This window comes from Rhinichthys klamathensis, unplaced genomic scaffold (genome assembly GCF_029890125.1).
Source record: "Rhinichthys klamathensis goyatoka isolate OS25496 unplaced genomic scaffold, OSU_Roscu_1.1 h1tg000310l_1, whole genome shotgun sequence".
Taxonomy (NCBI): domain Eukaryota; kingdom Metazoa; phylum Chordata; class Actinopteri; order Cypriniformes; family Leuciscidae; genus Rhinichthys; species Rhinichthys klamathensis.
Window position 1 is genome coordinate 312908 of NW_026606828.1, and position 27985 is coordinate 340892.

Consider the following 27985-nt stretch of genomic DNA (forward strand, 5'->3'; position numbering starts at 1 on the left):
ACATTATATTCTGTAATATTTTGATTCTGAAGCATGTTAGTCATATTACATCGTTACTATAATTATCATTATAATCAAGATAAAGTGAAACACTGACCAAATATGACAAGTTGGCTATCTAACTCCCAAAAAAAAGAGGGAAACAAAGGCTGTAATTGTTCAAAACGTGAAAATATTGCACTATGTTTGTGAATTCGGAAGGGGGCATATTGAAGCTGTTTAAGTTGGAAGAAAAATTATTTTTTTGATTAATTGAAAGTGCACTGCAGACTGATGCATAATGACACAACTTGTTCATCGTGGATATGCCATATGGCTTAACCATTTTGCCATACAGTGACTATAAAATCTGTTTTGAACTATTACAATTTTTAACCCAAAATGACTGAGTATCCTTTATGAACTCATAGGCCATCCATACGTGACCACCTCTTAATAAAGTCAGGCTGTCTGTAATGACGTTGGTGGGGTTTAAATGCTACTATAACGATCATAAATGATACCTCACTTTGGTTATGGTAAACAATTAATGCACAGAATATTGTAAAATGCTACAACATAAATGCACAGTAAAACGCACATACACTCACACTCAGACCTGAAAAGGAGAAATATTACAGTGTAATGCATTGTGTGCTCTGTAATACTAACAAAAACCTCTTTGATGCTTTGATATTTAACTCATTAATTTTCAACATCACATACCACTCTCATTTGCATTTTGCCTTGCAATTCTATCCGACTTCAATGGAGGGAAAAATGTTAACTTGAAAAAATCAGGCTCAGAAAATTAAAATAATGATATGATAATCAAATGCATATTGCAAGAATGGAACAGAATTGAGTGGAAGGACCGAGTGTTGCATAATGACAGTATCTGTAGACTGATGGTGACAGTATATAGATTATGAATATATAGATTAACAAAACAAACACATACACAATAAATAGATATATACATAGACATGTATTATAAAATCATATAAATTATACAATATATAATAACCTGGGACAAAGCAGGGAATTTCCATGATCAAGCTGTGTAAGCTTTGCTCAAAAGGAAGGACACTTAGAAAAATACTATTCCTCCTTTTACCACCAGCCACATATGACATGTCGTAGCAGGTGCTAAGCTAACTATTGTGTTAGTAGAGTTCTTTCATGTTAGTCTGCTGTACCTCTGCTGCAATGCATCTCAAATGGTCAAAAATGTTTAATTTAACAGATATGAAATATAATACATACTAACCAAAACATGTATTGCACAACCAGAAAACATATGCAACCTCATGCAAATTGTGGGGTAGCCTATAAACTAACTGCATTTTACAAAATGTGCATTTTAACAGATGCCAAATGGAAGTTAAAACATACAAACCAAATTCTAACATGACTTATGTAACTCATAAGCTTTGGTAACTGCAGTGGGCTCTTTTTTTTTATAACTGTGTCATATTGGTTGTGTCACTGCCATTAACAATCCTCCAGTATGTTTTGTTTGACAGGAAGAAAGCTGCAATTTACAGATCAACCTCTGTGCACGTACAAAAACCAAGCATACAGTTTTATTGCTTAAGTACTGCACAAATTCACATACAAAGCGCATACAAAATGATTGCAAAACATTCTTAATGTTCTCGGTTCTGTTGTGGAAGTGAGGGTGTAATTCCCTGGTGTCCAGACACTAAGGCAGTATTGTTACAAAAAGGAAAGGCCATAGATACTGAGCAGTACCTCTTTGTCAGCAAGGAGGTATGGGGTCAAGGTCAAGCGGAAAGTTCATACTAGGTCTAGATACTTGGGATGTTGAGGGCTAGGTTTTGATTGTGCATGTGTGAATGTTTGTGTGCATCTCTGTTTGTATATATCTGTGCCAGTGCCACCTGCCCGGAGAGACCTGTTCTTTCACAGTGACTGATGAAGTGCGATGGACAAATGTAGCTTTGCTTCCCTGACCCAGCATAATTCCCTTCTTTAAAAAGAGCACACTATTATAACATTACAATAGCAATCGCACACTCACACGTACACACAATCACAAACATACATACATCCTTTAGAATTATTACTTTGAAATAACTTTTTTTTGGAAGTCATAATTTGCATATCCCTATACAGTCTTATCATCAGACAATAATATTGCAAAAATTACTGACAGAACATGGAAGACAAATTTAAGTCCCACCTTAATTTTTCTATCAGTTTTTAATCCATTTCTTCTTTTGGCATAACAAATAGGGAAGTCATTGGACCAATAAAAAATCCAAGTAGATGAACATACACCCTCCTTCTCTGGTGAGAAATGTCAAAAAAAGTTGCTCAATCATTGCAGGAGGGTGCAGACCATTCTCACAAGTTCGATGGGAGTTTTGGGTGTAAGCTTGGTGTCCCAGGGGTGGACCTATCACTAGACCCATGGGCTGGTGACCCACCTGAGGACCCAGTCTGAGTTATGGACAACTTGGAAGTTTGTCTCGATAGGACAACATGACCAGGTATTGAGCTAAATGGTTTCATAATCGGAGGGGGCGATGGGAGAGGTGAGTAACCTGAAGCCGATCCTCTGTGATGGGATAAGTCTGGCGGTTCTGGTCCTCTTCCAACTAACTTGGACTTTTCAGGTAGTCCTGGGGTGGGGAGGGACTTGGAAATGGTGGTTAAGTCTTGTGAAGGTAGGTCAACTAGAGATCCACCCCTTTGTCTTGTTTGAGGTGGTGGTGGAAAGAGTGTCTGAGGGGTTATGAGTGAGCTTTGGGATCCAGAGATGCTAGCAGGGTTGCTGTGCATGGACATCCTCATCTTCTCCACTGTAGGACTCTGGCGCGTGGGACTCCAAGCTGAAGGTGTGCTACATGGGGACACATTTCCGGACCCATATTGTGCAAGGGAAGCAAGAGCAGATGGTTCTTGGGAAAGCTGGGAAAGAACATCTGGCTGTAGACTAATCGGAGTGTGCTGGGATGGGACTTGTTGGGATGAGATGGGACTTGTTGGACCCGAGACTTGTTCAAGAATGCTCCTGGAGTGGATAGGGGATTCTGTTACAGGAGACTGGGAGGCTGTCCTTTTAACTTTATTCAAGCCTTGACTTGGTTTTGTTGGTTGAGGATTTGGCTGAGCTGAATGCAGTTGGGTCAGGATGGGACTTACAGAGTGCGCTATCAAAGGAGTAAGGGTGGATGTAGGGGGAACTGAAAGCTGGACAGCCTCTCCTCCAACTGCTCCTTGTTGGAAGAAACCACGAAGTGATGCAGCAATGCTGGGGAAAGAGGCCTGAGGAAGTTGTGGTTGAGAATGAAGCTGGGCAACACTGAAGTCTTTGGACCCGTGGGAGACAAGGGGTCTATGAGGGTAGAAGGAAGACTCTGTGATGCTGGAGGTGGTAGTGGTGACAGTTGTTGTGATGGTGGATGGCAGAGAGCTGGAGGACGGTGGTGGAGGTGTGGAGGTAGATGATCTCTCGGCCCTGAGTGTGTCCAGAATTGGGGTCTCTATACAAGAGCTGAACTGTGAGCTGGTTGATGAGGAGCCACTAAATGCAGCAGCGCCCGAAAGTGCAGTTGGGAACCTTTTTACATATCCTGGCTGGTCTTTCAGCGAGCCAAGCAGCGGGACAGGGGGTCGGAAGAGGGAATGGGGCAAATGGGGGTGGCGAGTCAGGGCAATGGCTACGGAACTGGTGGCTGCGGCAGCTTGTAGTGGAGCCTGAATAAGAGGTGCCCAGATGACGGGGGTGTGGGAAGATGGTGTCGGTGCTGGGTGAGGAGCTGGGGGTGGTGTCTGCATGAGGTGGGCACAATGGGCCATATCCCTGTCATGCTGCACAATCTGCTGGATGATCTCGTTTTCTTGGTAGTTCAGAACTCCGGAATTAAGATCCCGTTGGACCTTGTGCTGGAGGACAGAGTTTTTCTTTCCTGTGAGGACAAAAAGGAGGACAGAAAAGCATGGATAACAAACTCAATAATGTAGTTTGACTTAAGCTTTAAAAGGAAGGAAAATGTAGGGCTGGGAAAATTAACATGTTTATTTAATGTGATTAATATGGAATGGTTCCTTTGATTGCTTAAACCTGTACTTGGATACTTTAACTGGCAATTCCAGAGCTAATCCGTGGAAATGAGTCCACATTAATCACCATGAAATCAAAATGGATCAAAGTTACTTGTCTTAGTCAAAAGGCAAAGAAAGATGCATATATAGTTCATGCCTTCAGGATCACTAGAAACTTCTAGGCAGGTGTGTTGGAGCTAAACTCTGCAGGAAAGTGGCCATACAGGAGCAGGTTTGGACACCCCTGACTTAAACCATATGGGTTGTTCGATAAATGTTAACCAATAGCCAAACAGCTATTTAAACATTGGTTTAGCAAAAAAAAAATTTCTTATTGAATATCCTGTTTCAGATTATAATACAACACATTATGCACGTAAAAAGGGTTGTGAACTGCAAAAATGACAAAAGCAGGGGACAAGATGTGACCGCTTATTAAACTATCCACTCTTCAAGGACATCTCAGAGCAGCTGTGAAGAACATAAGCCTGTTGAACTGACAGCTCTCACCTATTCGGTCAAGGCGATCGAGGGCTACGGTCTCAAAGGCGCGTCGCATCATAGGGTACTCCTCCAACACCTCGTTGAAATGGTCCACAGAGAGTGAGTACAGACGACAGTATGTGTCCGCTCTGACGCTGGCTGTTCTTCTGCCTCGAGTCAGCAAACAGATCTCTGTGGACATTTTGCAACATGAGGCAAATGAAAACCACACAGGAAGAACATGTATCCTAAGAGCAACGAAAGAACATGCACAATATATGTTTATGTATGTAAATAATAGAATGAATGAATAGTAAATAAATGAATGCATGATTGGGTATACCCTAGTATCCAGCCCCTAACTGACCATTAAACAGAAATGTTTCTTCAGCCTATGTTTAGAGCACTTCAGCACTATTAATATGTGCATAAATTCACAATAGCGGGAACCATGAATTAAATATACTTCCTGTGACTCAGACTTTATATACTTGGAGCCTGTTTTTTTTAATGGTCTTTTTTAATCTGCACCCAGAACATTAAAATACAATTTTGACAGCGTAAAGTTGTACTCAGCCATCATCTGTCCAGTCAGATCACAGAGTAAAAGCTGTATTTGAAATGCAGAGGAAATTTCTAAGCGACAGACAAGCAGGAGTTTGAGGAGAAGACACAGGGGACTGTCAACAGTAATGTGGTAATCGAGTGTTCCCAGTCAGTATCTCACCTTCAAACCCAAGAAATACAGTTTACTGCTTTGCCAAAAGTTCAATGACTAGATTATAGCATTTCATAAACCTGAAAAAGTGAATGTGCGTGGTTTTCTGTACACTTTTATGTAGAGTTAAAAACGCTAAGCACTGTTAGCCATTTGGTTTCTGAATGGCCAATGTAGCATGTGCTTAGGTTAATTTTGGCTGTTGGTCTTATAAGTTTTATTGCTCAATACACTAATTTCAATGATTTGTTAGTAGTAGTAGAGATTGGTATTCAAAATATAAGAGCTTATACCACTTTCAAGATTATTAAGAAGATATTTTTGAATGCTTGCATTTGCGCAGCTGATATTTCTGAAGGGTGCTGAAGAATAAGAATACTATGGGGATAAATGAGGTGCTGTTGGTCATTCAAGAACCTGAAATATGAGGTGGTGTTGTTTGGGTAAGACAGAGGGGTCTGGCTGTAGAGATTAATTTCACTCTCTTTCTCTCTGTCTAGTCGTCATGGCCAGAGTCATAAAGAACACACTGCCAAGAGCCAATCCATCAGAACACGCACATTCACTAACACACATCCTGAGAGAGGGCACGGGGGTCGAGAAAGATGGAAAAACAGAAATAAAGAAACAAAAAATACAAAGACAACATGTTACCATGATAAAACCATGTTTTTTTTTACTCTATTATGGTAAATGGTAAATGGAATGCATTTATATAGCGCTTTCACAGACCCAATGGCCACCAAAGCGCTTTACAATTTGCCTCACATTCACCCATTCACTCACTCACTCACTCATACACCGACGGTGTGAGGTATCGCCACTGCTTTTCTTTTACTGTATATACTATGAAATATGAATAGGAATCATATAGTACCATGAGATATTTGCTGTGATTTCCTTCTCGATTTAACTTAAGATTTTTTTTTTACACAAAAGTGGAAAAATTGGATTAGAAATGCAAAAATATAGTTAATCAATCAATTAGTTTAGGGTCAGTAATATTTTTTACGTTTTTGACAATGTCTAATGCTCACCAAGCTTGCATTTATTTGATCAAAATACAGTAAAAAAAGTAATATTGTGAAATATTATTACAATAATGTTTTTAAAATATAATTTAAAATGTAATTTATTCCTGTGATGCAAAGCTGAATTTTCAGCATCTTTACTCCAGTAAAGTGTCACATAATCCTTCAGATATCATTCTAATAGGCTGATTTGCTGCTCAAGAAACATTTTATTTCATATTAAATACAGTTAAAATATTTGGTAAACTATGATCATTTTTTTTTCAGTATTCTCTGATGAATAGAACATTCAAAAGAACAGTATTTGAAATACTTTTGTAACATTCTAAATGTCTTAACTGTGACTTATGATCAATTTAATGCATCCTTGCTGAATAATAATATTAATTTCTTAAAAAAAAAATCATACTGACCTCAAACTTTTGAATGGTACTGTATATATTTAAAGTTATGCATGCTATTTCACATTCTATTTTTCTTGAATTTTCTTGAAATAATAAAACAGTAGGTAGTTTACAGTGTATACTTTGCAGTGTGTTTGCAGTATTGCACCAGCATTGCATTCTCAACTAAACCCGATAGACAAGAGACAGAACAGAATGACATATGGGGACTGGGTGAGCTCGGTACTAGGCCACAATCCAGACTCCTCTTCCTTTTTGCACTTTCACACAGGGTTTATGGGAAAAGAGATTATGAGCGGCTTGTTGAACATGTAATGACCTCAAACGAGCCCGGGCAGAAGGGAAGGATTTTTTTGGAAAATATGATGAGATTTTTTTTCTTGCCTAAATCTGCAGCTCACTGATAGCACAAACTACTTAGTTGTGATCCCAGAATCACACAGGAGACAGTAATAGAGTTTATAATGGCACAGAACGCCAGGAAAGAGGCTAGCTTGCATACGGAGACCAGGTGGTGTATCATTTATTTCTAAATATTAGCATCACCCTCATTTTTCCTCAGAAAATAGAGAATGTTGATTTGTTTGTTAGACTCATCACCATTTGCATACAAGGTAAACTTTAATGTGAATAAATAGTTTGTCATTTTTGCAATTGTGAAAGGCATTTAATATTGTACATTGGACAACATAAACAAATGCAAAAATTAAAAACAGAAAATGTACAAGACAAGAAAACATGCACATCTATGTGGATTCATACAATGGTAATTGTAATGAGAAAAACTGCAGCGAACCGTCTCTGATGACAAAGCTCAACTCAAACGGTTATCTTCCCCTCCTTCCTCAATCTTGTGAGGAAAATTAATTTCATGAATGGTTAACTTATGCTGGGTGAGGAATTTCCCCAGGCTCCAAAAGCATGGCCATTCATTGATTTGGTTCCCTTGGAGAACCAGCCGATAACACTGAAGAACACAGTGGTACCAGCCTGAACATTAAGCACATAAAACCTCTCTAATAAAAACACAAACTTATTTGCTGCAACTTAAATGCCACTCCATCAACATTAGTTTCTAAGAGAATCCATACCAAGCGACATTTCAAAGCTATCATCATATAAATATTAATAAACATGTAAATGTTGCATCAAACCATCCAATCAGATCACGAACATCTTGCTGATATCAGTGTTCACTTACCTCCAAAGTAAGACCCGTCTGAGATCTTTGTCTCTTTGCTGCCCTTCGTCAGGACAGTTAGTACACCGTGTTGGATGAAATACATCTTCTTTCCGACGGTCCCCTCTTTGATAATGTAATCTCCTGGCTGGAACACCTCGAAACGTAGCTTTGTTAGCATGGAGGTCACAAAGTTGGGATCTGCGTTGGCAAACAACGGCATGGTGGCCACAAGCTTTCGACAGTTAAAACTGATGATTTCCTGTACACAAAAAAAATAGAGTATAGCAAAATAGGTGGATAGGTCTGTTCAATACTAGAATACAAGAAATGTAATAAAAGTATACACCAAGTGTCTTGTATTTTACTACTTACCTCTCTGAGCGGCTCGTTTAGTTCTCCCAGAATGCTCTCCTCGTCAAACATCTTGCCCTGATAGCGATGCTCATAGTAATCATGGATCCTCTGTCGCATGTCTGTAGGAAGTTTGTGGAAGGACATGTATTGCTCCACCTGTTTGTACTGCACAAATGACACATACACTATATTCATCAGCCTGAATATTACACAATTATCTACGTTTAGCAACAGTAAAAAAAAAATCCTGAAGGAATGTGGATGCTAATGAGATAATTTGGAACCATTCTTTAAGGACAATAGTGGGATCAAATATGAAACCAAATAAAATCAAGTAAAGACTAAAACATTTTTTTAAAATAAAAATAAATGAATAAATAAAAAGATGAAACAGAGAAATGTCAGTTTATCCAATAGGATCTAATTTGAATCTTATTGTTTCCAATTATTGCATTCATTTACAATTTATTTTCTATCAATCTAATTTATATGGGACCTTTGTTTGGCATACAAAACAAAACACACAGCAAAACAAAACACAAAGCAAAACACACAACAAAGCAAAACACACAGCAAAACAAAACACACAGCAAAACAAACCAAAAGCAACAAAAAAAGAAGAAAGAAGCAAAACAAAAAGCAGAGCAAAACAACAAAGCACACATCAAAGCAAATCAAAACAAAACACAGCAAAACAAAACAGAAAAAAAAGCAAAACAAAGCAAAACGAAAACAAAAAGCAACAAACTAAAATCTTTTTATGGCACCTTTGAAACATCATAATCCTTTGCATATGCACCATAGTACGCATATGGTAATGTCAAGGTACTATTATATTACCATCTGATACCATCACTTTACTATGGTACTGTCATTTCTTTTTAAAGGATCACAGTTGTACTTAAGTCTTGTCATGTATGATTTTCTGGTTTGGTATAAACAGACTTTAAACCCTCCTTAGACCCTGAGGTGTTGTCTCTAACTACACTGCTACTGATAAATAAATATTGACCAAATGCCTTGCAAAACAATAGATTGGTCAGTGTGACTGTCGGGCTCCATATTTACGCCAGTCTTCTCAGGCTCCATTTGCAAAGCCAGGCAGTGTTTTCACATCGGCGGCCATCTCCCCATTTATCATTGTCTTTCTGTTTGTCTCTCTCTCCATGCCTGTCTCTTTGACTTCAAGGAAAGGACGTACAGTATTGATAGGGTTTATTTTACCCACGATCCCCTTGTACTGTCTCTTTGTTATTTCATTTGTGTCTCCGAAACTGGCAGAGAGCGTCTGCAACACTGCGGCTCGGCGACGTTACGCCGCACGGCTCTCTGCCTCTGCTGTCCTTTCTAATAAACTTTGTTCTGTCACTAGCCATTTTGCTTTCTCTCTCCCGCTTCCATGAACTCCCGTCTCGGCTGTCGACGGTAGCAGGTTCCAATGTGCCCTTCACCACATGCTAATGTTCCTGCCATGTCAGCTGTGAACATCTCACTGGCGCAGGCACACTTGGTCTCTCCGAGTGGCTCTTCTATTATCATATTCAAGGGCAGGGGACAAAGCCAGCAGGATGAGTCCAAACAACAGGAAATAATGTCACGCAATACAGTTAGATTCCAACTGCGGAGCCCGGCGAGGGTGTGAAGCCGCAGAAATCCCAGCGTAAGGCAACCATGACTCATGGTGTTCGAGGAGAGAGAAAAAAAAAAAAAAAGTGTGTCATTGGAATTTGTCCTTTTTCTGGAAATGGATGCTGGTAATCGCATTGACACTGAGGACAGATATCCAATCGGAGTGTTGAAGCCCAAATACAGCAGGTAATGAAATCGCCAGCTAAGTTCACAGGACAAATTGACAACTCATTTTTATCCCTGTTGAACTCTCCCTAACCTAATCTTTCTCTCTCTCCCGGTCGTGTTTATGCGGAGCTTCAAAACCCTTTCAAACAGATGTGGAGAGGAACTCTAAATTATGTACTGTGAAACCATAATCAAAACCGTTGGCCTTCATGTGTTGGGCTTTCAAGAAAACAAAAAAGAAAGAGCCGTATCCTTTCCAGAAGGGAACCGCACATCAATACAGGCTCCTGTCAACAATGCAAGTTGCCACGACAACTGCAGTCGGGCTGAATTGACTTGAATCTTTTAACACAGCAGAGGTCAAAGCACTTGTATTTTCTTCTCATAGAAAATGACAACAGTTCAATTACCACTCCAGCACACTTACAGACACAATAAAACCGTGGATTGATCACCGCAGAGGTCAGAAGCCTCCGCGACTCGCCGCTCAAAACTCACGAACCCTCGTCGTTTTCCATTTTTCTCTCCACTCATTTGAGACCCGTGTTTTTCTCATTTTAAACAGGACTTCAAAGGCATTCTCGGATCTCGGAGTGAGGACATTTAGTCTGCTGGGAAATCTTTACAATGCTTAACAAACTGGGAAACGGCAGCTGCCCACCCTCATTAAAATGATCTCTGCCTTAATTGCTGGCTTACCAATTAATATTGCATTTTTGGGGGTTTTCCATTAGTAGCCTATATATAATCCACAACAATAAAACGAATACAGGAGACAGTTGTAACATGTTCCTTCATAACTTATGAACTGCTAACCAACATTATTTCCTTTGGTATGAGAAATAGTTATATGACCAAAAAATAAATGCACCATCAACAGTGTTGGTACAAGTAACGTGAGTAAGTAATCTGATTACTTTTTTTCAAGTAGGCCAACTAGTAAAGTAACGCATTACTTTTAAATTTACAACAATATATCCGAGTTTCTTTTTCATATAAGTATACCGAACTACAGCCATTATTTAAAATCAGAATTTCTCTGAGATTAAAACTCTTTGGGAACTTTTGGGATATTGTAAACTGCAGGAAATATATTTTATTACAAAAATCTTACATATTGTACCTTTAAATACTCTCCTCCCATAAATTTTGCATCTGAAAGGAAAACTCCTACAAATGCAAGTGCAATAATGTCAGCCGGAAAGTTGAATGGTTTGTTTGAGCTGCACCCTCTACTGTTTTGCTTTATTTATTTATAAAGCAAAACATTTATTTATTTATTTTTGTTATTAAAAAACAAACAAGCAAAAGTAACGTAACACATTACTTTCCATAAAAAGTAACTAAGAAATGCAAGTTTCTTTTTTTAGGGAGTAACGCAATATTTTAACGCATTACTTTTAAAATGAACTTTCCCCAAAACTGACTATCAATCTAATATAATATACACTACTGTGCAAAGTTTGGGGTAAGTAAGATATTTTTTAAAGAAATTAATAATTTTATTCAGCAAGGACGCATTAAATTGATCAAAAGTGGAGGTAAAGACATTTATAATTTTACAAAATATTTAAATTTCAAATAAATGCTTTTCTTTTAAACTTTCTATTCATCAAAGAATCCCGGAAAAATTGTATCACAGTTTCCACAAAATACTAAGCAAAATTGTTTTCAACATTAATAATAAGGAATGTTTTTTTTTTTATCAGCAAATCAGTATTTTGATTTCTGAAGGATCATGTGACAGAAGACTGGAGATGATGCTAAAAATTCAACAGAATAAATTACACATTAAAATAGAAACTGTTTTTACTGTATTTTTGATCAACTAAATGCAGCCTTAAAAAACATTTAAAAATCTCACTGATCCCATATCCTATACTCCATATATTATGTTATTAATATTATAATATATTACTTTTACTTTATATTTAAATATATGAACATATACATATGTAAATTATATAAATAACCATATAGCATGTTTTATACAATTGGATATTATTTATTGATATAGTATTTAATTAATAATATTACATTTTAACTTATATTTAAGATGCGTTTAAGCTAATATTATGCATTTAATTGATTTTTTATTTAATTCACAACTAAGAAACTATAACTATAAACACTGTTACAATGGTCCTAACTTGATAAAATGCTAATGCCAGCAACAGCGATAGCTTTAGTAACATTTGAGGAACAAATCAAATCGATATGAACTGGGTTTGAACAAGTGCATCAAGGGCAAGGGCATCAAAAAAGTATAATTTCTCAAATTCTTTCACAAACTTTACAGAGCATGTGCAGAGTATGTGTCATTAGCATATTTATAATAAAATAAATGTAGTGTTGCAGTTGCCCAAAGCTCCCCTACATTAAATTATTCTTAAAAAGATAACAATTTTACATCGCAGTGCAGCACACTTTATCTCAAGGCAAATGATTTCATCACCTCCTCTTTTTTTACTAACCTTCTCCTGGTACTGCCTGCGTGAGGAGTCCAGTGACTGAATGAGGGCGGTGGCGTGGCCCACAAACATGGCATAGCAGGTTGCGCCCACGATCATGCTGAGGATGGTCAGCCACACATCCGTCATGCCCACGGGAGGGTACATGCCATACCCGATACACAGCATGTGGCTCATGGCCTTAAACAGGGCATAAGAGTACTGCTGACCCCATGTGTCATTCTGTGAGGAAAGAGAGAAAGGGAGCGATGGACAGAGAGAGAGCAGGAAAGAGATAAAGAGAAAAAAGAACCCAAATTAAAGCATGAATATAATTATAAGCTTGAAAGACATCAATTGTGATTGAAAGCTAAAGAAATAGGAGAGACGGTGAAAGAAGGACAAAACGTGTCGTGAAGGGACAAAGGTACGAACCAATGAGAGGGAGAGGAGAGAAAATAAGACTGAGAATGACAGAATGTGAGGGAAAGAGCGCAAGACAGTGTTAGACTGGAAAAAAGAGAGACCGTTTCTATATATTTCTGACAGGACTCAGAAGGAGCCGGAGTACAGGCGGGAGAGAGAGAGAGTGAGGGAAATATCACGTCCTTTAGCAGAAGGGTCATTGCGAACGCTGCACATGCTTTCTTGATATCAGAAGATGGAGGAAAGCAGAAGGTAATGTTTTACAAATGCAAATGAAGCACAGTCGTGGACAGTATTCGTCTTTTCAGGCCTGGCATTTTTGGGCCAAATACTTATGCAGGTCCAGGAAATGATGCAGCTGGCCTTATTTCAGTCAAAAACATTAATTTTTATAAATATTAGTTCAATATGCAAGCCAGTTCCAGTTCGCCCCAGAGGAATAATATGAAAAAGTAATTACGACCTTTCAAGTTCACATAACTTAATTTTTTCAATTACGCATGAAGTTTGTTTACCTAACAATTTTAAGGCAACGGGTTTCCTCACTTTTTTAAGTCAACTGATCACTTTTTACAGTGTTGTAATTTTGACCTTGTTTGTCATAATAATTACTTTATATCTTACAAAATGTGTCTTTCTATTTCTCACAATTGTACTTTTTTTTCGTAATTGCATATTTATTTCTCATACTTGTGACTATTTCATGTAATCGCAACATAATTTCCCATAATAGCAACATTATTTCTCATCGTTTTATATTTCACAATGTGGCTTTATCTAAACCTGACTTTTGAGCAATCACAGCGCAGCCAAGAACGAGCTCCCACAGAGGTCCGACACTTTTTCACAGCGCTCCATTGACTTTAACACAGGCATCTCATATTTTTGGTCTCGGCAGGCTATTACCGTCGTAGTTTTATCAAAAATATGGTTAAATGTTGTGCCTGGGGCATTTGTAACACAGATACGCGTTTCCCAGAGAGGTTGGAGGGGGGTGTCCGTTTTTTCCCCTTCTCAAAACCGAAGTCAAATCCTGACAAGTGTCGTCTACCACACGCTGCTAATAAATCCAACGTTATACTCGCGTAGTCCGTTTGCTTTGTAATAACGGTTATAGAAGTGAATAGAGACCTACCCAGCTTTATATGAACAGTGTTGCTCCTTGATATTGTTAGTCCCAGCCTCCGTCTCGATTAGTAGGATATGCGGTGGTTCATTTTTTGACTCTGACCGGTATGCTTTTGCCCTAATTTGGATGCCTTGTTGTTCCTTGTGTTTCACCTGTATGTCGTAAATATAGCCTTCGAACGTATATTGCAGCCCCTTTTGCCTACTTCTATCGGACACTTTATTTGCTGCTTTATAAAAGTTTGATAAAATTTTAGCAGGAAGAGCTGTCACAGCATAAGCCATGTTGATACCAGAGCCCAGATGAAGTTTGTTTGTCGGACGTAGCAACAGTAACTAAGGGGGGCGGGGCTTAGCCAAAGGCGAATTGTGACTTTCTCGTAATTGCAACTTTGTTTCACAATGTGGCTTTACATCACAACATCTGACTTTCCATCTCAGATCTGAGATAAGAGTTTCTGAAAGTGCTCTGAAACTGCTACAGCAAATGCTGACCAAGTATTTGAAAGTTGAGCAGAGAGCTCATTGGCTACTGATATAGCAGGAACCAATCAGCTGTGCCCTATGATGTGATTGTAAGTAGATCGAGTCAAGTACCTATCACCCTGAGCCATTTAGAGTTTCATGGCATAACTTTGTATTTCTCTGTGTAAACTTATTCTCACAATTACCCTTTTATTTTTCTACTCCGAGGCAGAAACAGCCTTCCATAATTAAAAATGTTCCATACAGGTCATTTTTACAGAATGTGGATATTGGAATGAATAAACTTCTGCACATGGAAAATGCACATGGAGAAACAAACACGAATGGGCCCTTCGCACTTACCACCATTTTGTTTTTGGCCACCCAGCAGTCTGAAGGGAAATCCTGCAGCATGGGCACCAGGAACTGCAAGCATCCGTCCCAGTGGCACAGCAACAACATCATTCCAATGAGATTCACAATGCGCACCATGGCACTAGCCAGGTCATAGGTCATGTGAAAAATCTAAAGGAAAAAAGACGTCAGAGATGTGCAACCATGATGGCAGAACTAGAATATGCCGTATTGGGTCACAATTAAGATTTAATCCTCACTCAGTTCTAGGCCACATTGTCCTTAAGCTGGTTTTTAGCAGCAAAACGCTTGGCTTGTGGAGTATTACATAAGGTACTGTATCTCTTCTGCTAATGTCACTAATAGTTCCTAGGAGATCAGTGGGAGGCCAAATAAGAGGCTGATGTTACCCACAATCCATAACGGCACCAATGCACCACCCCCCAGTGGACAAAAAAGCGGTGTTCCCAAATAGCGGTAATTAAAGTGCGAAATCCAATAGATTTCCGTTAACTCGCAAGGTTGAGGGCTGATAGGGTTGAGCGATCGAAGCAATTAAAGGGTCATGGTACACGCTTTTAACTTTGCCATGGACAAACAATGGTTAGGCTGAGTAGCACGTTGCTGTCTGCAATTGTGGTTAATTGTAGCTTGATTTAGAAGCAGCTATTTTTTGGCAGAGCTAAAACTAAATCCACGTGATGGCAAAACAACCTGAGTTTCAGATACGAGTGTGAAGTTGATATGACTTTCTGTCCATTATTGCTGGCCGTGATTTTAACAAGTAGGGCATGTTCCTGGATCAACACTGGTTGGTCCTAGAACAACATTTCCATTAGCCATTTTATTAGGTCACTATTAAGGCCAATTCACATGGCACAGACAGACACCGACCAACAGAAACAGATCATTTGTTGGGATTTGTCAGATCAGGGTGTTACTCTTGTTTTCGCCAGTTGAACATTGTAGGGTCGTGGATTGTCTGAGAAGGGACTGTAATCTGGTGATTGTTCACATTGGTCGGCATCTGTTGGTACAGGGTGAAATGACCTTTAGAGGCTTGAACAACACTGTTATCTGTTACCAATCATTTCCCCCTAATTTTAGGGGTAATTAAAAGAAGAGTCCATCCAAAACAATTTCTGCCATCATTTAACATGTTGTTCCAAACCTAAAGGTGTCACATAGTCATCTATCCTCACCAAGGCTGCATGTATTTGACCAAAATATAGTAAAAACAGTAATATTGTGAAATATTATTACAATTCAAAATGAATCTAAATGTAATTTATTCCTCTGATGGTCAAGTTTCAGCATCATTCTTCCAGTCTTCAGTGTCACCTGATCCTTCAGAAATCATTCTAATATTATTATCAATGTTGAAAACAGTAGGGATGCACTGATATGAACATTTTGGTCGATATCGATAATTCTTTATATTTGAAAGCCGATAACCGATGTATTGGCCGATAAAGCTAAATCAGCTTTCAGCTGAAGGGAATAATCCATTAATTATCAGCTTTAATATATCGGCAAAATGTTCTTATCAGGCCGATAACATTAAAAATTAACATATCGCCCGCTACCGATATGGTGGCCGATATATCGCGCATCCCTGGAAAACAGTTGTGCTCAGTGCTAAATATTTTTGAGGAAACCATGATAGAGAATTCTTTGAAGAATAGAAAGTTCAAAAGAACAGCATTTTTTTAAATATAAATTGTAACATTATTAATGTCTTTACTGTCACTTGAACAATTTAATTTATGCTGTATAGTTTATGCTGGAGTATTCATTTCTTGTAAGAAAAAAAAAAAAAAAAATCTCACTGACCCAAAACTTTTGAACAGCAGTATAAAGCAGTATTTTTGGTACTCCTATTTATAATTTGTCATTTTAGAGCTCAACAACCCAAATCACTTTAGAACAACATGAGGGTGAGTAAATGATGGCAGAATTTTCATTTCAAGGCAAAAAAATTCCTTTAATGGTTTACATTATGGTTACAGTTGTGTTTAGGAAATGAGTATATTCATTTGACAGAAATATTGCTTCAGGACCACCAAAAGAAACCACAGCTAGCTCCATTATTAGTATGGGAATATCAAACAAGATTAATATCACAGTTCATTTTCTTTTCAACATTTACAAGACACAAGAAAAGGTGTTTATTTGTGATAGATGTTACAATCTAAAAGTCTACACAAGTGTATCTTACCTCCTCCCATTGGTGGATGTATCTAATGAGTCTGGACAATCTCAGTAGCCGGAGAAGACTGAGTATTTTAGTGAAACGCACAATCCTCAACGCTCGTGCCGTCTTGTAGAAGTCCGAGTCGATTCGTGTCTCCACAATGAGGAAGATGTAATCCACAGGGATGGAAGAGATGAAATCCACAGCGAACCAGCTCCGAAGGTACTTCACCTTGATCTGCTGAGGGTCCAGGATGATTTCCGTGCTGTCTTCCTTGACGATCCCGGTGCGGAAGTTCAGCACCAAGTCAACCAGGAAGAATGTATCAGAGACCACGTTAAAGACTATCCAGGCGGGGGTGTGTTCATCTTTAAAGAAGGTGATGCCTACGGGGATGATGATCAAGTTGCCCACCATCAAGAGGAGCATGATCAGGTCCCAGTAGAACCTAGAGGCCATAAAAGACAAAGTGTTTATTTAATGACTTCGAAACAGAAGAGTCTAAAATTACCTTTGGAGCCATTCCCGATTAAAGGCAATTAAAGATTATAAATTACAAATATAGCTGCGAGCAGCAATTGTCGGGGTTCAAGCAGATTGAGGACTTTAAGCACATGCGTAAAAATATATTATGTTTTATTTAGCAAGCCTGTAACCATCTCAATCATAGATGGAAATGGGCATTTACAGCCTATACAGGAAATATATGGATTTAAAGTTGTTTAACAGTTAACAGTAATTCATTGGGCGATGGTGGTTGACATGTTTTTTGACATACGTCAATGTACGCATATACAATTATGGCAGCTCGGACAAAGACACGGCGTGTCAATTTTCAAGTCAATCGGACTAGCGATGAAGTAGTTTTAGCCGTTGTCCTGTTTTTTCCTGTTATAGAGCCACCTATTGGCCAGTCGCCGTGTCCTTTTCAACCATAGACAGTAAAAGAAATGGACACAGCGACCCCATAGACTTCAACGGAGAAAAGTGAAGTCAATTAGAAGCACTCACTTCCTGATTGCCAAGCGCACTGCGCAGGCTCAAACTGAGCTTGACGACGTAGATGTGGCGTGAGCAACTTGTACGTCTTCTAGTAGCTGTGCCAAGAGGAATCTGAATCATTCCCTTCCGAATCTTGCAGAGCCGGAGTTCGTGAGTATTAGCAGTCCATGAGCTAGCAGCAGGAGCAACTTTATGACACTCTATGGGCTTCTCCCTTGACTTTATGCCTCCACGTCCCCCCGATTGCGCGCAAGCTTCTACTTCTGTCTATACGGGAGTGCGACAGAGAGTCGCGTGTTATGACGCAATCGTTAGCCTATTTTTACAAAAACGGCTTCTACGGGGCCATAACGTAAGATACAAGGTAATCGAGCCTTTTATACATTGTAGTGTTTCTTTAGAAATAAACAATGGACAAATGGAGTCTTTAAACGCGTCAGATGTAAAATTATTCGCTGTCAAAGTGACGCAAAAATGAATGGGAGTCAATGGGATGCTAACAGCAGGTGAAGGCTTGTTAGCCAATGGCGGCCCCCGGGGAGACTTCAGTTTCCGGCTGGTGGATTACCCCCTTGTTTTCAACGCAACCACAGAATGAGCTCTTACATAGGTGCGCCGAGTTTGGTGAAAATATTTCATTCTGTTCACGAGTTATACCCTCCCACTTCGAACGTTTTGGCTACGCGCTTAAACCCCCTAGGAAGCTCAGACAGAACTGGAAAGCATGTAGCTCTGTAGTTTAACTGATGCGCCAGGGAATAATTGATGAGACGCATGCCTTGAAAGCACTGTTAGTGGCTTTGGGTAAATGCATCTGCCAAATGCATAGATCTAATCGTCTACCATCATTTCCTCAAAATAAGTATTATGATGTTAGCAATCACAAACACTAATCTAAAAACCGTACTCAGGATTCCTTGAGAACGCTTCATGAGCACACGCTCATGACTGACTGACGCTGGAAATGGCTGGCTGTCTGGTTGGGCTATTACTTCTCATTTATGGATGAGTTCCCTGTTTGGTAAATGGATGTGTCGTACGCATGTAAATGAAAGTGGCTGGAAGACATCCAGGAGACCTCCTCTGGCAAGACCGCCATTTCATCAATAAAAGATCTGCTGGGTGAAACATTTACACAAAAATAAGCCACCATAATTGCTGAACGCAGCATAATTACCCCATTGGCCTATACATACAAAAAATTGTCTTTTTTGGGTTGCTTCTAATATTTCATGATATTTTACAGTATTTGCCTGCCTCTTTTCCCCCTGTGCTAATATTCTTTTACATCATTTGATATACAACACAAACTGAAGTCGTTGATTAGCCTTCTTCATTTATACCGTGGTAGAGAGCTATATAGTTGGTTAATAAATTCCAGTCTTTTGCTGCGGAGTTGTAATTAAGCAGGAATCGATCACACAGAGGGTTGGTAAACCGTCCAGCTCGGTATAGATTGCAATGAGAGAACGAGGCTCTCAGCATTTCAGAGTTGTCCAGTGGGATTAGGTGTTGTTTGACACCACAGACAAGAAAAAAAACATTCGGTTCGATTTTAGACTTGGCCCTTATATTTGTGTATAAATAGCTCACAATGTTTTCTTCAGTGACAAATCGCTTGCGAAAAGCAGATTAACCGTGATCTCACACAGTATCAGATCATGACTGAAGGTTACTTTTCAGCAATCACATTAATGTAAATAACCATAAACGCATAAATAAAGCTACATTTTGTTTCACAGATAGTTATGTGTCTGTTAAAAAAAAAAAAAAAAATGGGGTTTTGATAGATTTTAGTCTAGTACTCCATATGGTAAAAGTATATAAAATCTAATTTTTTTCTCTCAAAGTTATGATAAAAATGTTCATCCAGTAATGTTAATAGAATGTTTGTTCAATGTTATGTGGCCTCTAATAATGTTTGCACAAACATGTTATTTGTACATCGTTCAGGGAACATTTTAGTTCATCTAACATTTTTATTAATGTTACTACTTGTTTCAGAACATTTAAAGAACATTCAAAAATAATGCTCCCATAATTTGTGCAAAATTATAAAATAGAATGTTTCCTTAACATTCGCATAACCAAGAAAAAAATAAGTTTTAAAATAAAATTAAAATAACGTTTTGAACGTTCAGGGAACATTCAGACATAATGTTTTCATAACATTAGCTAAATGTTCTAGAAAATACTTTTATTAGCTGGGTTCTTGTACAAAACATGTACAAAATATATGTAAACAAATATATGAAAAATGCTCATCCTGCACTACACAGATTTGTCCAATTAAATTCTCCCAATGACTGGCCCACTGTAAAAAATTATATGATCAATAAGTTATGACAACATATGTTTTTATATTGCTTTAACTCATCAAAATAAGTTAAGTCAGTATAATGCAATTTAAATTGAAATTACTTAAACATCCAAGTTGATTGTAAAAAAAAGTTGCTGCCTTTAATTAAGTGCAAAAAAATAAAATAAAAGCCTTATGATACATCTCACTCAAACTTACTGTTTTAATAGGAAACACTGTGCATCCACACAGCAACAAAAACTGTGCTTTGCCTGTAAATCTATTTCATGGAGTTTTTAAATAAATCAGATGGCACTTAGAATAGAACAAATGAAGTATCTGAAAAAAGAATTAAGCTAATATTATATGCTGCTTCTCTGGCAAGATAATACTATAATCACATGTATGTTAAATACCTACATTTAAGTAATCTAAAATCTGGGTTTAATCAAATGGAAAAATACTACTTCTGCACTTCAGCGTTGCATGGCTCTATTTTACATTGCTTGAAATGAGCTTTGGGGGAGATTAAACAAGAACAAACCATCTATAGGAAGTGTCACTAAATCTGCCAGATTATTCTCAGACAGTTTTCAGATTATAAAGGATTTGCCATTGACATTTAGCCTTGGACAGATGCTCCAGTGGTCAAAGCAGTCAGTAGGCAAAAAGAATAAGTAATACAGCAACATGTGCTGAACTGTGTACCATACACATGCAAGAACTAAATGTGATGTACCAATACCGTAACAAGTTTTAAAACTATATAAATGTAGTGATTAAATGATTTAACAAAACATACATTTATATCAAATAAAATAAATAAATGTTACGGATGTGGAAGGAAGAAGTGCGGCAAGGACCGAATTACAGCCGTTTTATTTAAACAAACACAACGAAGATCATCCAAACCAGGCAAAAGTCCAAACAAGAAACACATTCAGACAAGGTAGAAGAAGACAAACGTAACAGCTTTTCAACAGGGAGGTAAAGACTACGGCTGCGTCCAAAATCACATACTCTCTGGAGTAGTAACTTATTTTGAACAAGTAATTCACGACCGCTAAAAAAGTATGTTCATAGAATGAATGTGTGTAGTATGAATGTAATCTGGACTCACTACATTCGCCATGCTGTCATTATCATGTGACCTACCAGCATCTGTTGTGTCACTTCACTGTTATTCATAAATCCTCTCCGATGGCCTCATGGGATAGTAAAGTGTCCATCGTAGGCAAACTTCAGAATCTCGCCGGAAAAAAGAAGGTCATCCGGTTACTTTTTGCCTACTCTTTTATGAATACTGTGAAATTAAACATACTTCTTTTGCCACATATTGTTTTTCGCCAACTATATTGTGGGGAAGTATGCGATTTCGGATGCAGACTTCAACTGACAACAGACTTCTGAAACACAGGGGTATATATACACAGGATAACAAGAGGCTAACTAGGAACAGGTGAGGCTAATCAATCACTATGAAAATAAACAAGAGTAACCATGAAGATAAACAAGGCAGCAATGCAAACAAAAGCAAACAGAAACTAAACACAGGAAGTGAAACAGCAAAACAATAGGAACAGATAATACACTTTAACATAAGAGTCCTTGAATGCAAAACAAAGGAGGACATAACACTTATATAAAATGATTAATACAAATTTAGTTAAAACTATTCCAAACATATATTTTTTAAATCTGAATACAAAACTACATTATAATAATTCCTATAAAATGTTATATTTATAGTTTTCAATAAGACACTATGCTGTATTTAAGCGTTTGGTAATGAAATATTTTAATAAATAATATATTTCTCCATGTTTAAACCCAATTTTTTCCACAAAATAAGCACGGAAATTGGAAGGAAGAACAACAACAACAAACAGATTCTGCCTGGACCTACCAATTAGTTGGTATAATCTCTTCATTTCATATCACATCACATCACAGTATTTTCTTGGTCCACTTAATCAGGATTATATTATATCCTGTAAGCTTCCATCATGTGTATATTAGCCTTTGCACTGCCTGCCTATTTGCAACATGAATATGCAGTTGTCCACTCACACTGTTACTGTATTGGAAATATCCAACTTTAGTATCGCTGTAACCACATTATAGACATTATTCTCTTTTCTCAATTCCCATGTGTGAACAAGGGATATATCAAATAAGAACATACACTATAAACGACCAGAAACCACAAGAGGCAGTCTTCAATGTCATTTGCAAGCAATGCTCTGTGAAAAGGTCTAGCATTGTTTCATTGTTTGTGTTACATAAAGATCCATACGACTTCAAAATGAAGGGGAATCAAAGCTTAAACAACCCTATTTAGGCTAAAAATCAACTAACAGATGAGAGTCACTGTTAAATGACAGCAGTGGGAACACATTTCATCCAAACAAAAGCCTTTCCAATAATCAGCTTTCTGTTACAATCTGCCAAAAATACACTCTCCATTCTCCTTCTCTCTATCTGTTGCTGCTTAGCATATTATGAGTCCTAATTGTCTTTCCCAATCCCCATCCCTCCAATTGTGATGATCTCTCTGTGGAATCTGTGTCAACTCTACTCACCAGATCTAGCCATCATCCCGAACGCTCTGCACCAGAGCTCAACCAGTCGCTCTGGCCGCTGGAGTTCCCTGCAGAAAGCTAATGTGTTGGGTACATAATAATAGGTTTATGCAAGCCATGATTCACTTGGGTGGCTGTCATGCAGCCGTCATGCAAAAGAGTAAAATGGATACAGATAGCCTAAAGGGTGTTTCTTCAACTATGGCCACTTATGGCCTTGTGAAAGTGAACTCAACCCAGACCTACACTCACTTTAGTTCTGTCATGGCAACTCTCTGAGTGTATTGGCATGCTAATGGATATGTTGATATGAATGGTCTTGGCGGAATAGATATTTTACGCTTCTGCTGTTGATTATTGCTGCTGCTGCAGAGCAAGTACAGGACTTGCTACTGTAAATACACACACAGACACACTGCTGTGAGCAAGTAAGACAAGCTGCTGCTGCTGTACAATATAGCGTACATGAATTACCTGTAGCAGATCTATACAGGTGGAGCTGGGGAGGTGGAGGGTTTCCTGAAAACGCACTGCAACTGCTACAGCAAATGCTGACAAGTATTTGAAAGTTGAGCAGAGAGCTCATTGGCTACAGATGCAGCATAAACCAATCAGCTGTGCCCTATAGAGAATGATGTGATTGGTAGCAGACTGAGTTAAGGACCTATGAGCCAGCGCCATTTAGAGTTTCATGACAACTTTGTATTGATGAAAGAAACGGGCCCCTTTCCTGTATTTTAAAACGATCAAACCTATAATTCACAAACTCCCAAATGTCTTTATCACAGAGACACAATGCTATCATGAGCATATCAAATAAGTTTTCATAATAAATGTTAACATTACATGGCTATTGGCTATAGGAAGATATTTTGAAGAATGTTAGTAACCAAACAGTTGACTTCCATAGTATTTTTTTCCATATGGGGTCCAGCAACTGTTTGGTTACCCATATTCTTCAAAATATTTTTTGTGTTCAGCAGAAGAAAGAAATTCATACAGGTTTGGAACAACTTGAGGGTGAGTATAGAGGGTGAATTTTCATTTTTTTTTTTAAATATTATAGAATACAAATTATTGGTTATTGTTCATTGCATTTAATTTCTTAGCCAATTAAAGGCCAGAGATAAGAAAAAATAAAACCTGACAATTGGACAAAGATCAGAAAAAAATGGTATTATATTTGACATTTTCTGTCCTTGAAATAGTTCTTGAAATAGTTGTAAGATATGATATGTTGTTTATATACTGTATATATATATATTAGCTTTTAAAAAAAATCAACCTCTGGGACACATAAGTGCACGATGTTGAAGAAACACATATGAATCTTTTGAGCACAGAAATCCACATCTAATGCAGTAATATATTTAGTGCATAATTTAAAAAAAAAGTGTTTGCTCTGTTAGTTCTCTTAAGATGAGTCGTGACGGAGGAATTTTTTTTATCTCTTGTGAGAGAGCAGTGCTTTCATTCTCCAATGAAGCTAATGGAGAAATGATGTGATGCACCATATTGTTCAGCAGAAAATTATATTTCCTACGCTTTCCAAATGCACTGCAGAACAGAGCTGCTCTGTGGTGATTCATTAAAAAAGCACGTCTCTTTGCTTCCCTTATTCCAGAAACCCTTGAACACTGACGCTAACCTTCCACCCCCTCTCAACAGCCTCCCGCTACATTCTGACACTCTCTTCTCATTTTCTGCATCAACCAGGTGATGCAATCAGCAAATGGAACTCCCTGCATCGCCCGTCCCCTTCCCAAACAGTGCTGAGGGGAGGAAGGTCAGAGAGCACGAGGAGAGAGGGATGTAGCAAGCGCAAGAGGAAGGAGACAAGGGCAAATGTGAAGATGACACCTGAAAATGCCAAACGACTAAGGACGTTACCTCTTGTGACAGGTGATTCTTTACAAATCACCTGCTGCTGTGTTTTTCTTTTTTGGTACACAACAGGTCTCGCTGAATTAACATTTCTCTTAAAAATAACGTTTTTTTAATTCCCGGCGTTGATGGTTTCACGAAGAGCCTCTGACATCCATGGAACCTCACCATTGCACAAAAGGATCTTTATAAAGAAATGGTTCTTCAGATTATTAAAAATGTCTTCACACTAAGAAAAGAGTGGGTCTTTTAAGAATAGAAAAATGGTTCTTGTGGCGTAGCTGCAAAAAAAAAAAAAAAACTATATTTTCAAGAGTTTTCAGTCAGACGACATGCATTTTGGATGGTTTTGCAAGTCCAAATGCCACTGACGTTAAAGAGAAACACTCTAGGAAAAATCCATAAAAATAGATCCCAATGTACTGTGTTAATAAGGAATTTTTTGTATTGATTTTTCACAGGTGTTTGTTTTACTCATATTCTGAATTACGCATTGCATTGTGATGTGTTTTAGGGTTAAATAAATGCAAACAAAATGAACAGAATGAAAATTCTGTTATCAATGTCTCACCCTCGTGTTGTTCCAAACCCGTATGACTTATATGGGACAGAAAGGAAGATTCATACAAAGTCCATACAAAGTCAATGGTGTCCAAACAAATCAAAAAATGGTTTTGTTTGGACCCCATTGACTTTCATTGTATGAACAAAAGCAGTTGTTAAAAAAATATCTTCTTCTGTGAAGAAGAAATCGTACAGGTTTGGGACGACATGAGGGTGATTAAATGATGGCAGAATTTTCATTTCTGATGAAGCTGTTGATTCAAAATCCACCTTCTGAAACGAAAACTCTGTTTTCAAATCTATCCGGATTAATGGAGACGTAGCCAAAATCCAACTTCGCATCACTACTGCAGCACAACCCTGACTTACATCTTTAATTTCAACTGATATCCAAAACAATGTGGCAATATCTCATTAGGAGCACACAACTGCTCGGCTTACACGCCGCCCTGGCTGTGCGAAGGCCATGTGGTCCATTTCAGCTATACCTGACTGTTACTGCCCCCTCCAACTAAGACCGTTCAGCCCTCACCGACCAGAGTGCCATTAAATAAATTGTGTTGTCGTAATCCTCTCTGATGTTTGCTCCCAATAATGCCTGTCGTCATGTTAACCCATTTTGATCACCCTATTTCCCGGACTGTGCAGAACGGACAACTCTGTTTGAGTGAAAACAGCAGCGTTGCACGAGAACAACACAAATCTAAATATGATTGTGACTTATTTCAATGCAGTAAAGTGAGAGATTAGGGACAGCTCACTACTGTGATTGGTGCAGTGAAAGTTTCACACAACGAGTGCCAAAACAATCTCAAAAACTCATAGGCACGGAGACAGGAGGTGGTGTTGGTGACACCGTTTGCCCTTGCATTTTGTGTTCTGGCAATGTGGATGGTATCAATGTCATTCCAACAGGAAAGAGGTGAATATGACCAAGTGAAGGCAGCAGCATGGGCCTGATTTTAATATCCTCAGCAAGCTCAAGGACACAGAAAGACGTTTTAGAAAACAAAACTATTATGAAATACATTAAAAGGAGATGTATTTAATCTGCTCAGACATGTGAGCAAACCACGAAATCACTTTAATTTTGGAGAGCTCCTTGCTAGGGGCCTGATGGCAGTGGGAACATTTGCACAGACAATAATTTGACAGTGGATTACCTGAAGTCACTGTATGGGTGAATGATCCAAAAGCCTGCAGATTTGACCCGTTCTTGCTCGCGCTCCACTGCCTTCTCGCTCCCGAACATTCGAAGCGAGAACTTGTTGACTCCCGGTTGAAGCATCGCTCCAAACTGCCTGTGCATAAAGCCCGCCTGGTACAACCTCTCATCGTCCGGCAGGATCTGATCGATACCCTCCAACTTTACGAAAGTCGACTGTTCTTCAGAGGGCGCCTGCTGTGCCCCGTCGCCGCGACCGCCCTGCGCGCCCTGGCTCTCCCCAGGTCCGGTGTGCTCCAAGGGACCTTCATCCTCAGGGCTCGCATCCCCGATGAGGCGCCTCTGCTCCGCCAGATCCGCGTCTGAAGCATGTCGGCTGGTGATGGAAGAGAGGCTGCCCCTGAACCTCCGGCAGTCCCCGTTCACGTTGGTTCTGAAGGGTCTCCCCACATCGGTCTCCGCGTCTCCGCTCTTGGCCTCGCTAACACCTTTAGAGCTCCCCGTGGAGGGAAGATGCTTCATCTTGACACTTTTCCTCCGAGTGTCCTTGTCGCTGTCTTCACCGTCTCGAGTCATAGCACCCTTGTATCCAAACTGATGTGGCAAGCTATAGAGTCGTTTGCGCATGGAAGGATGCATTGTGATCGACCACCTTAACAGAAACAATGACAGTCGGTATCATCTGAGAAGAGACGGAGGCAGGAAAATAGGTCGTAAAAAATATGAATGCACATATATGCATCCCGCTGCATCTGTAATACTAGACACTGATCCCGAGAGCGCAGAATCAAAGCGCGCACACTGGATGCGGGAAGACAGACGGACGTGTCTGAACGGGAAACAATTTGACGCGCGTCTCAATGACAAATCATATAGCACCCTCCTTTTCAAACTACTCTTGAAACAGCACTTACGAAGCCCCCGGCCATTGACACATCAGTAATCCAATGTGCAAAAGATGTCCAGTTCAGATGTGGTAACGTGCATGGGGATGGATAATCTATTACGTTGCCATAGAAGCGCAGACAGCAAATAAGCACGCACCACCGAAACAGACTGTTAAGGGTGTTGCAAAAAAAAAAAAAAAAAAAAAAAAAACATAAACACACACACACACACACACACACACACACACAAAAACATGGCATGACATTGCCTGTCTTCAGCAAATGATTTGCTTATGTGTATTTTCGCCAAACAATAACATAAAAAAATTTGAATGGCAAAAGTAACGTTTTACGTCATTCAGTGTAGGCTATCATGAAGCTTATGGAAAAGAATTTGGTATTGTTCCATGCTAACAGTAGGTGTTGTTTATCAGATGTCTTAACGAAGAAGTCCAAACAAAAAAGTATGTATTTGTTTCACATAATTATTCACGCAATTCAACAGCTTTTTCAAACGTTTCAGTATCGGACGTAAAGCGACAAAACACATTATTCACACAAC

General features: G+C 38.8%; 1 protein-coding gene across 1 annotated transcript; it reads right to left on the bottom strand.

Moving 5' to 3' along the window:
• Positions 1-1450: 1450 nt before the first annotated feature.
• Positions 1451-27587, bottom strand: hcn4l (hyperpolarization activated cyclic nucleotide-gated potassium channel 4l). The gene is made up of 8 exons (XM_056271050.1): positions 26535-27587; positions 17065-17488; positions 14856-15017; positions 12498-12716; positions 8245-8391; positions 7891-8131; positions 4564-4728; positions 1451-3917 (listed from the first exon to the last, which is right to left on the bottom strand). Exons 1-8 carry the CDS (start codon positions 27173-27175, stop codon positions 2350-2352), a joined length of 3567 nt encoding a protein of 1188 aa, XP_056127025.1. The 5' UTR covers positions 27176-27587; the 3' UTR covers positions 1451-2349.
• Between the last annotated feature and the right edge of the window lie 398 nt (positions 27588-27985).

Bases quoted from the DNA above. Each gene is read 5' to 3' on its own strand.
- hcn4l (XM_056271050.1), bottom strand. From the start codon at position 27,175: ATGCATCCTTCCATGCGCAAACGACTCTATAGCTTGCCACATCAGTTT. The intron at 8,132-8,244 runs GTAAGTAGTAAA...TTTTGTGTACAG, and splicing joins TAAACGAGCCGCTCAGAGAG to GAAATCATCAGTTTTAACTG. The intron at 3,918-4,563 runs GTGAGAGCTGTC...TTGTCCTCACAG, and splicing joins CGATCGCCTTGACCGAATAG to GAAAGAAAAACTCTGTCCTC.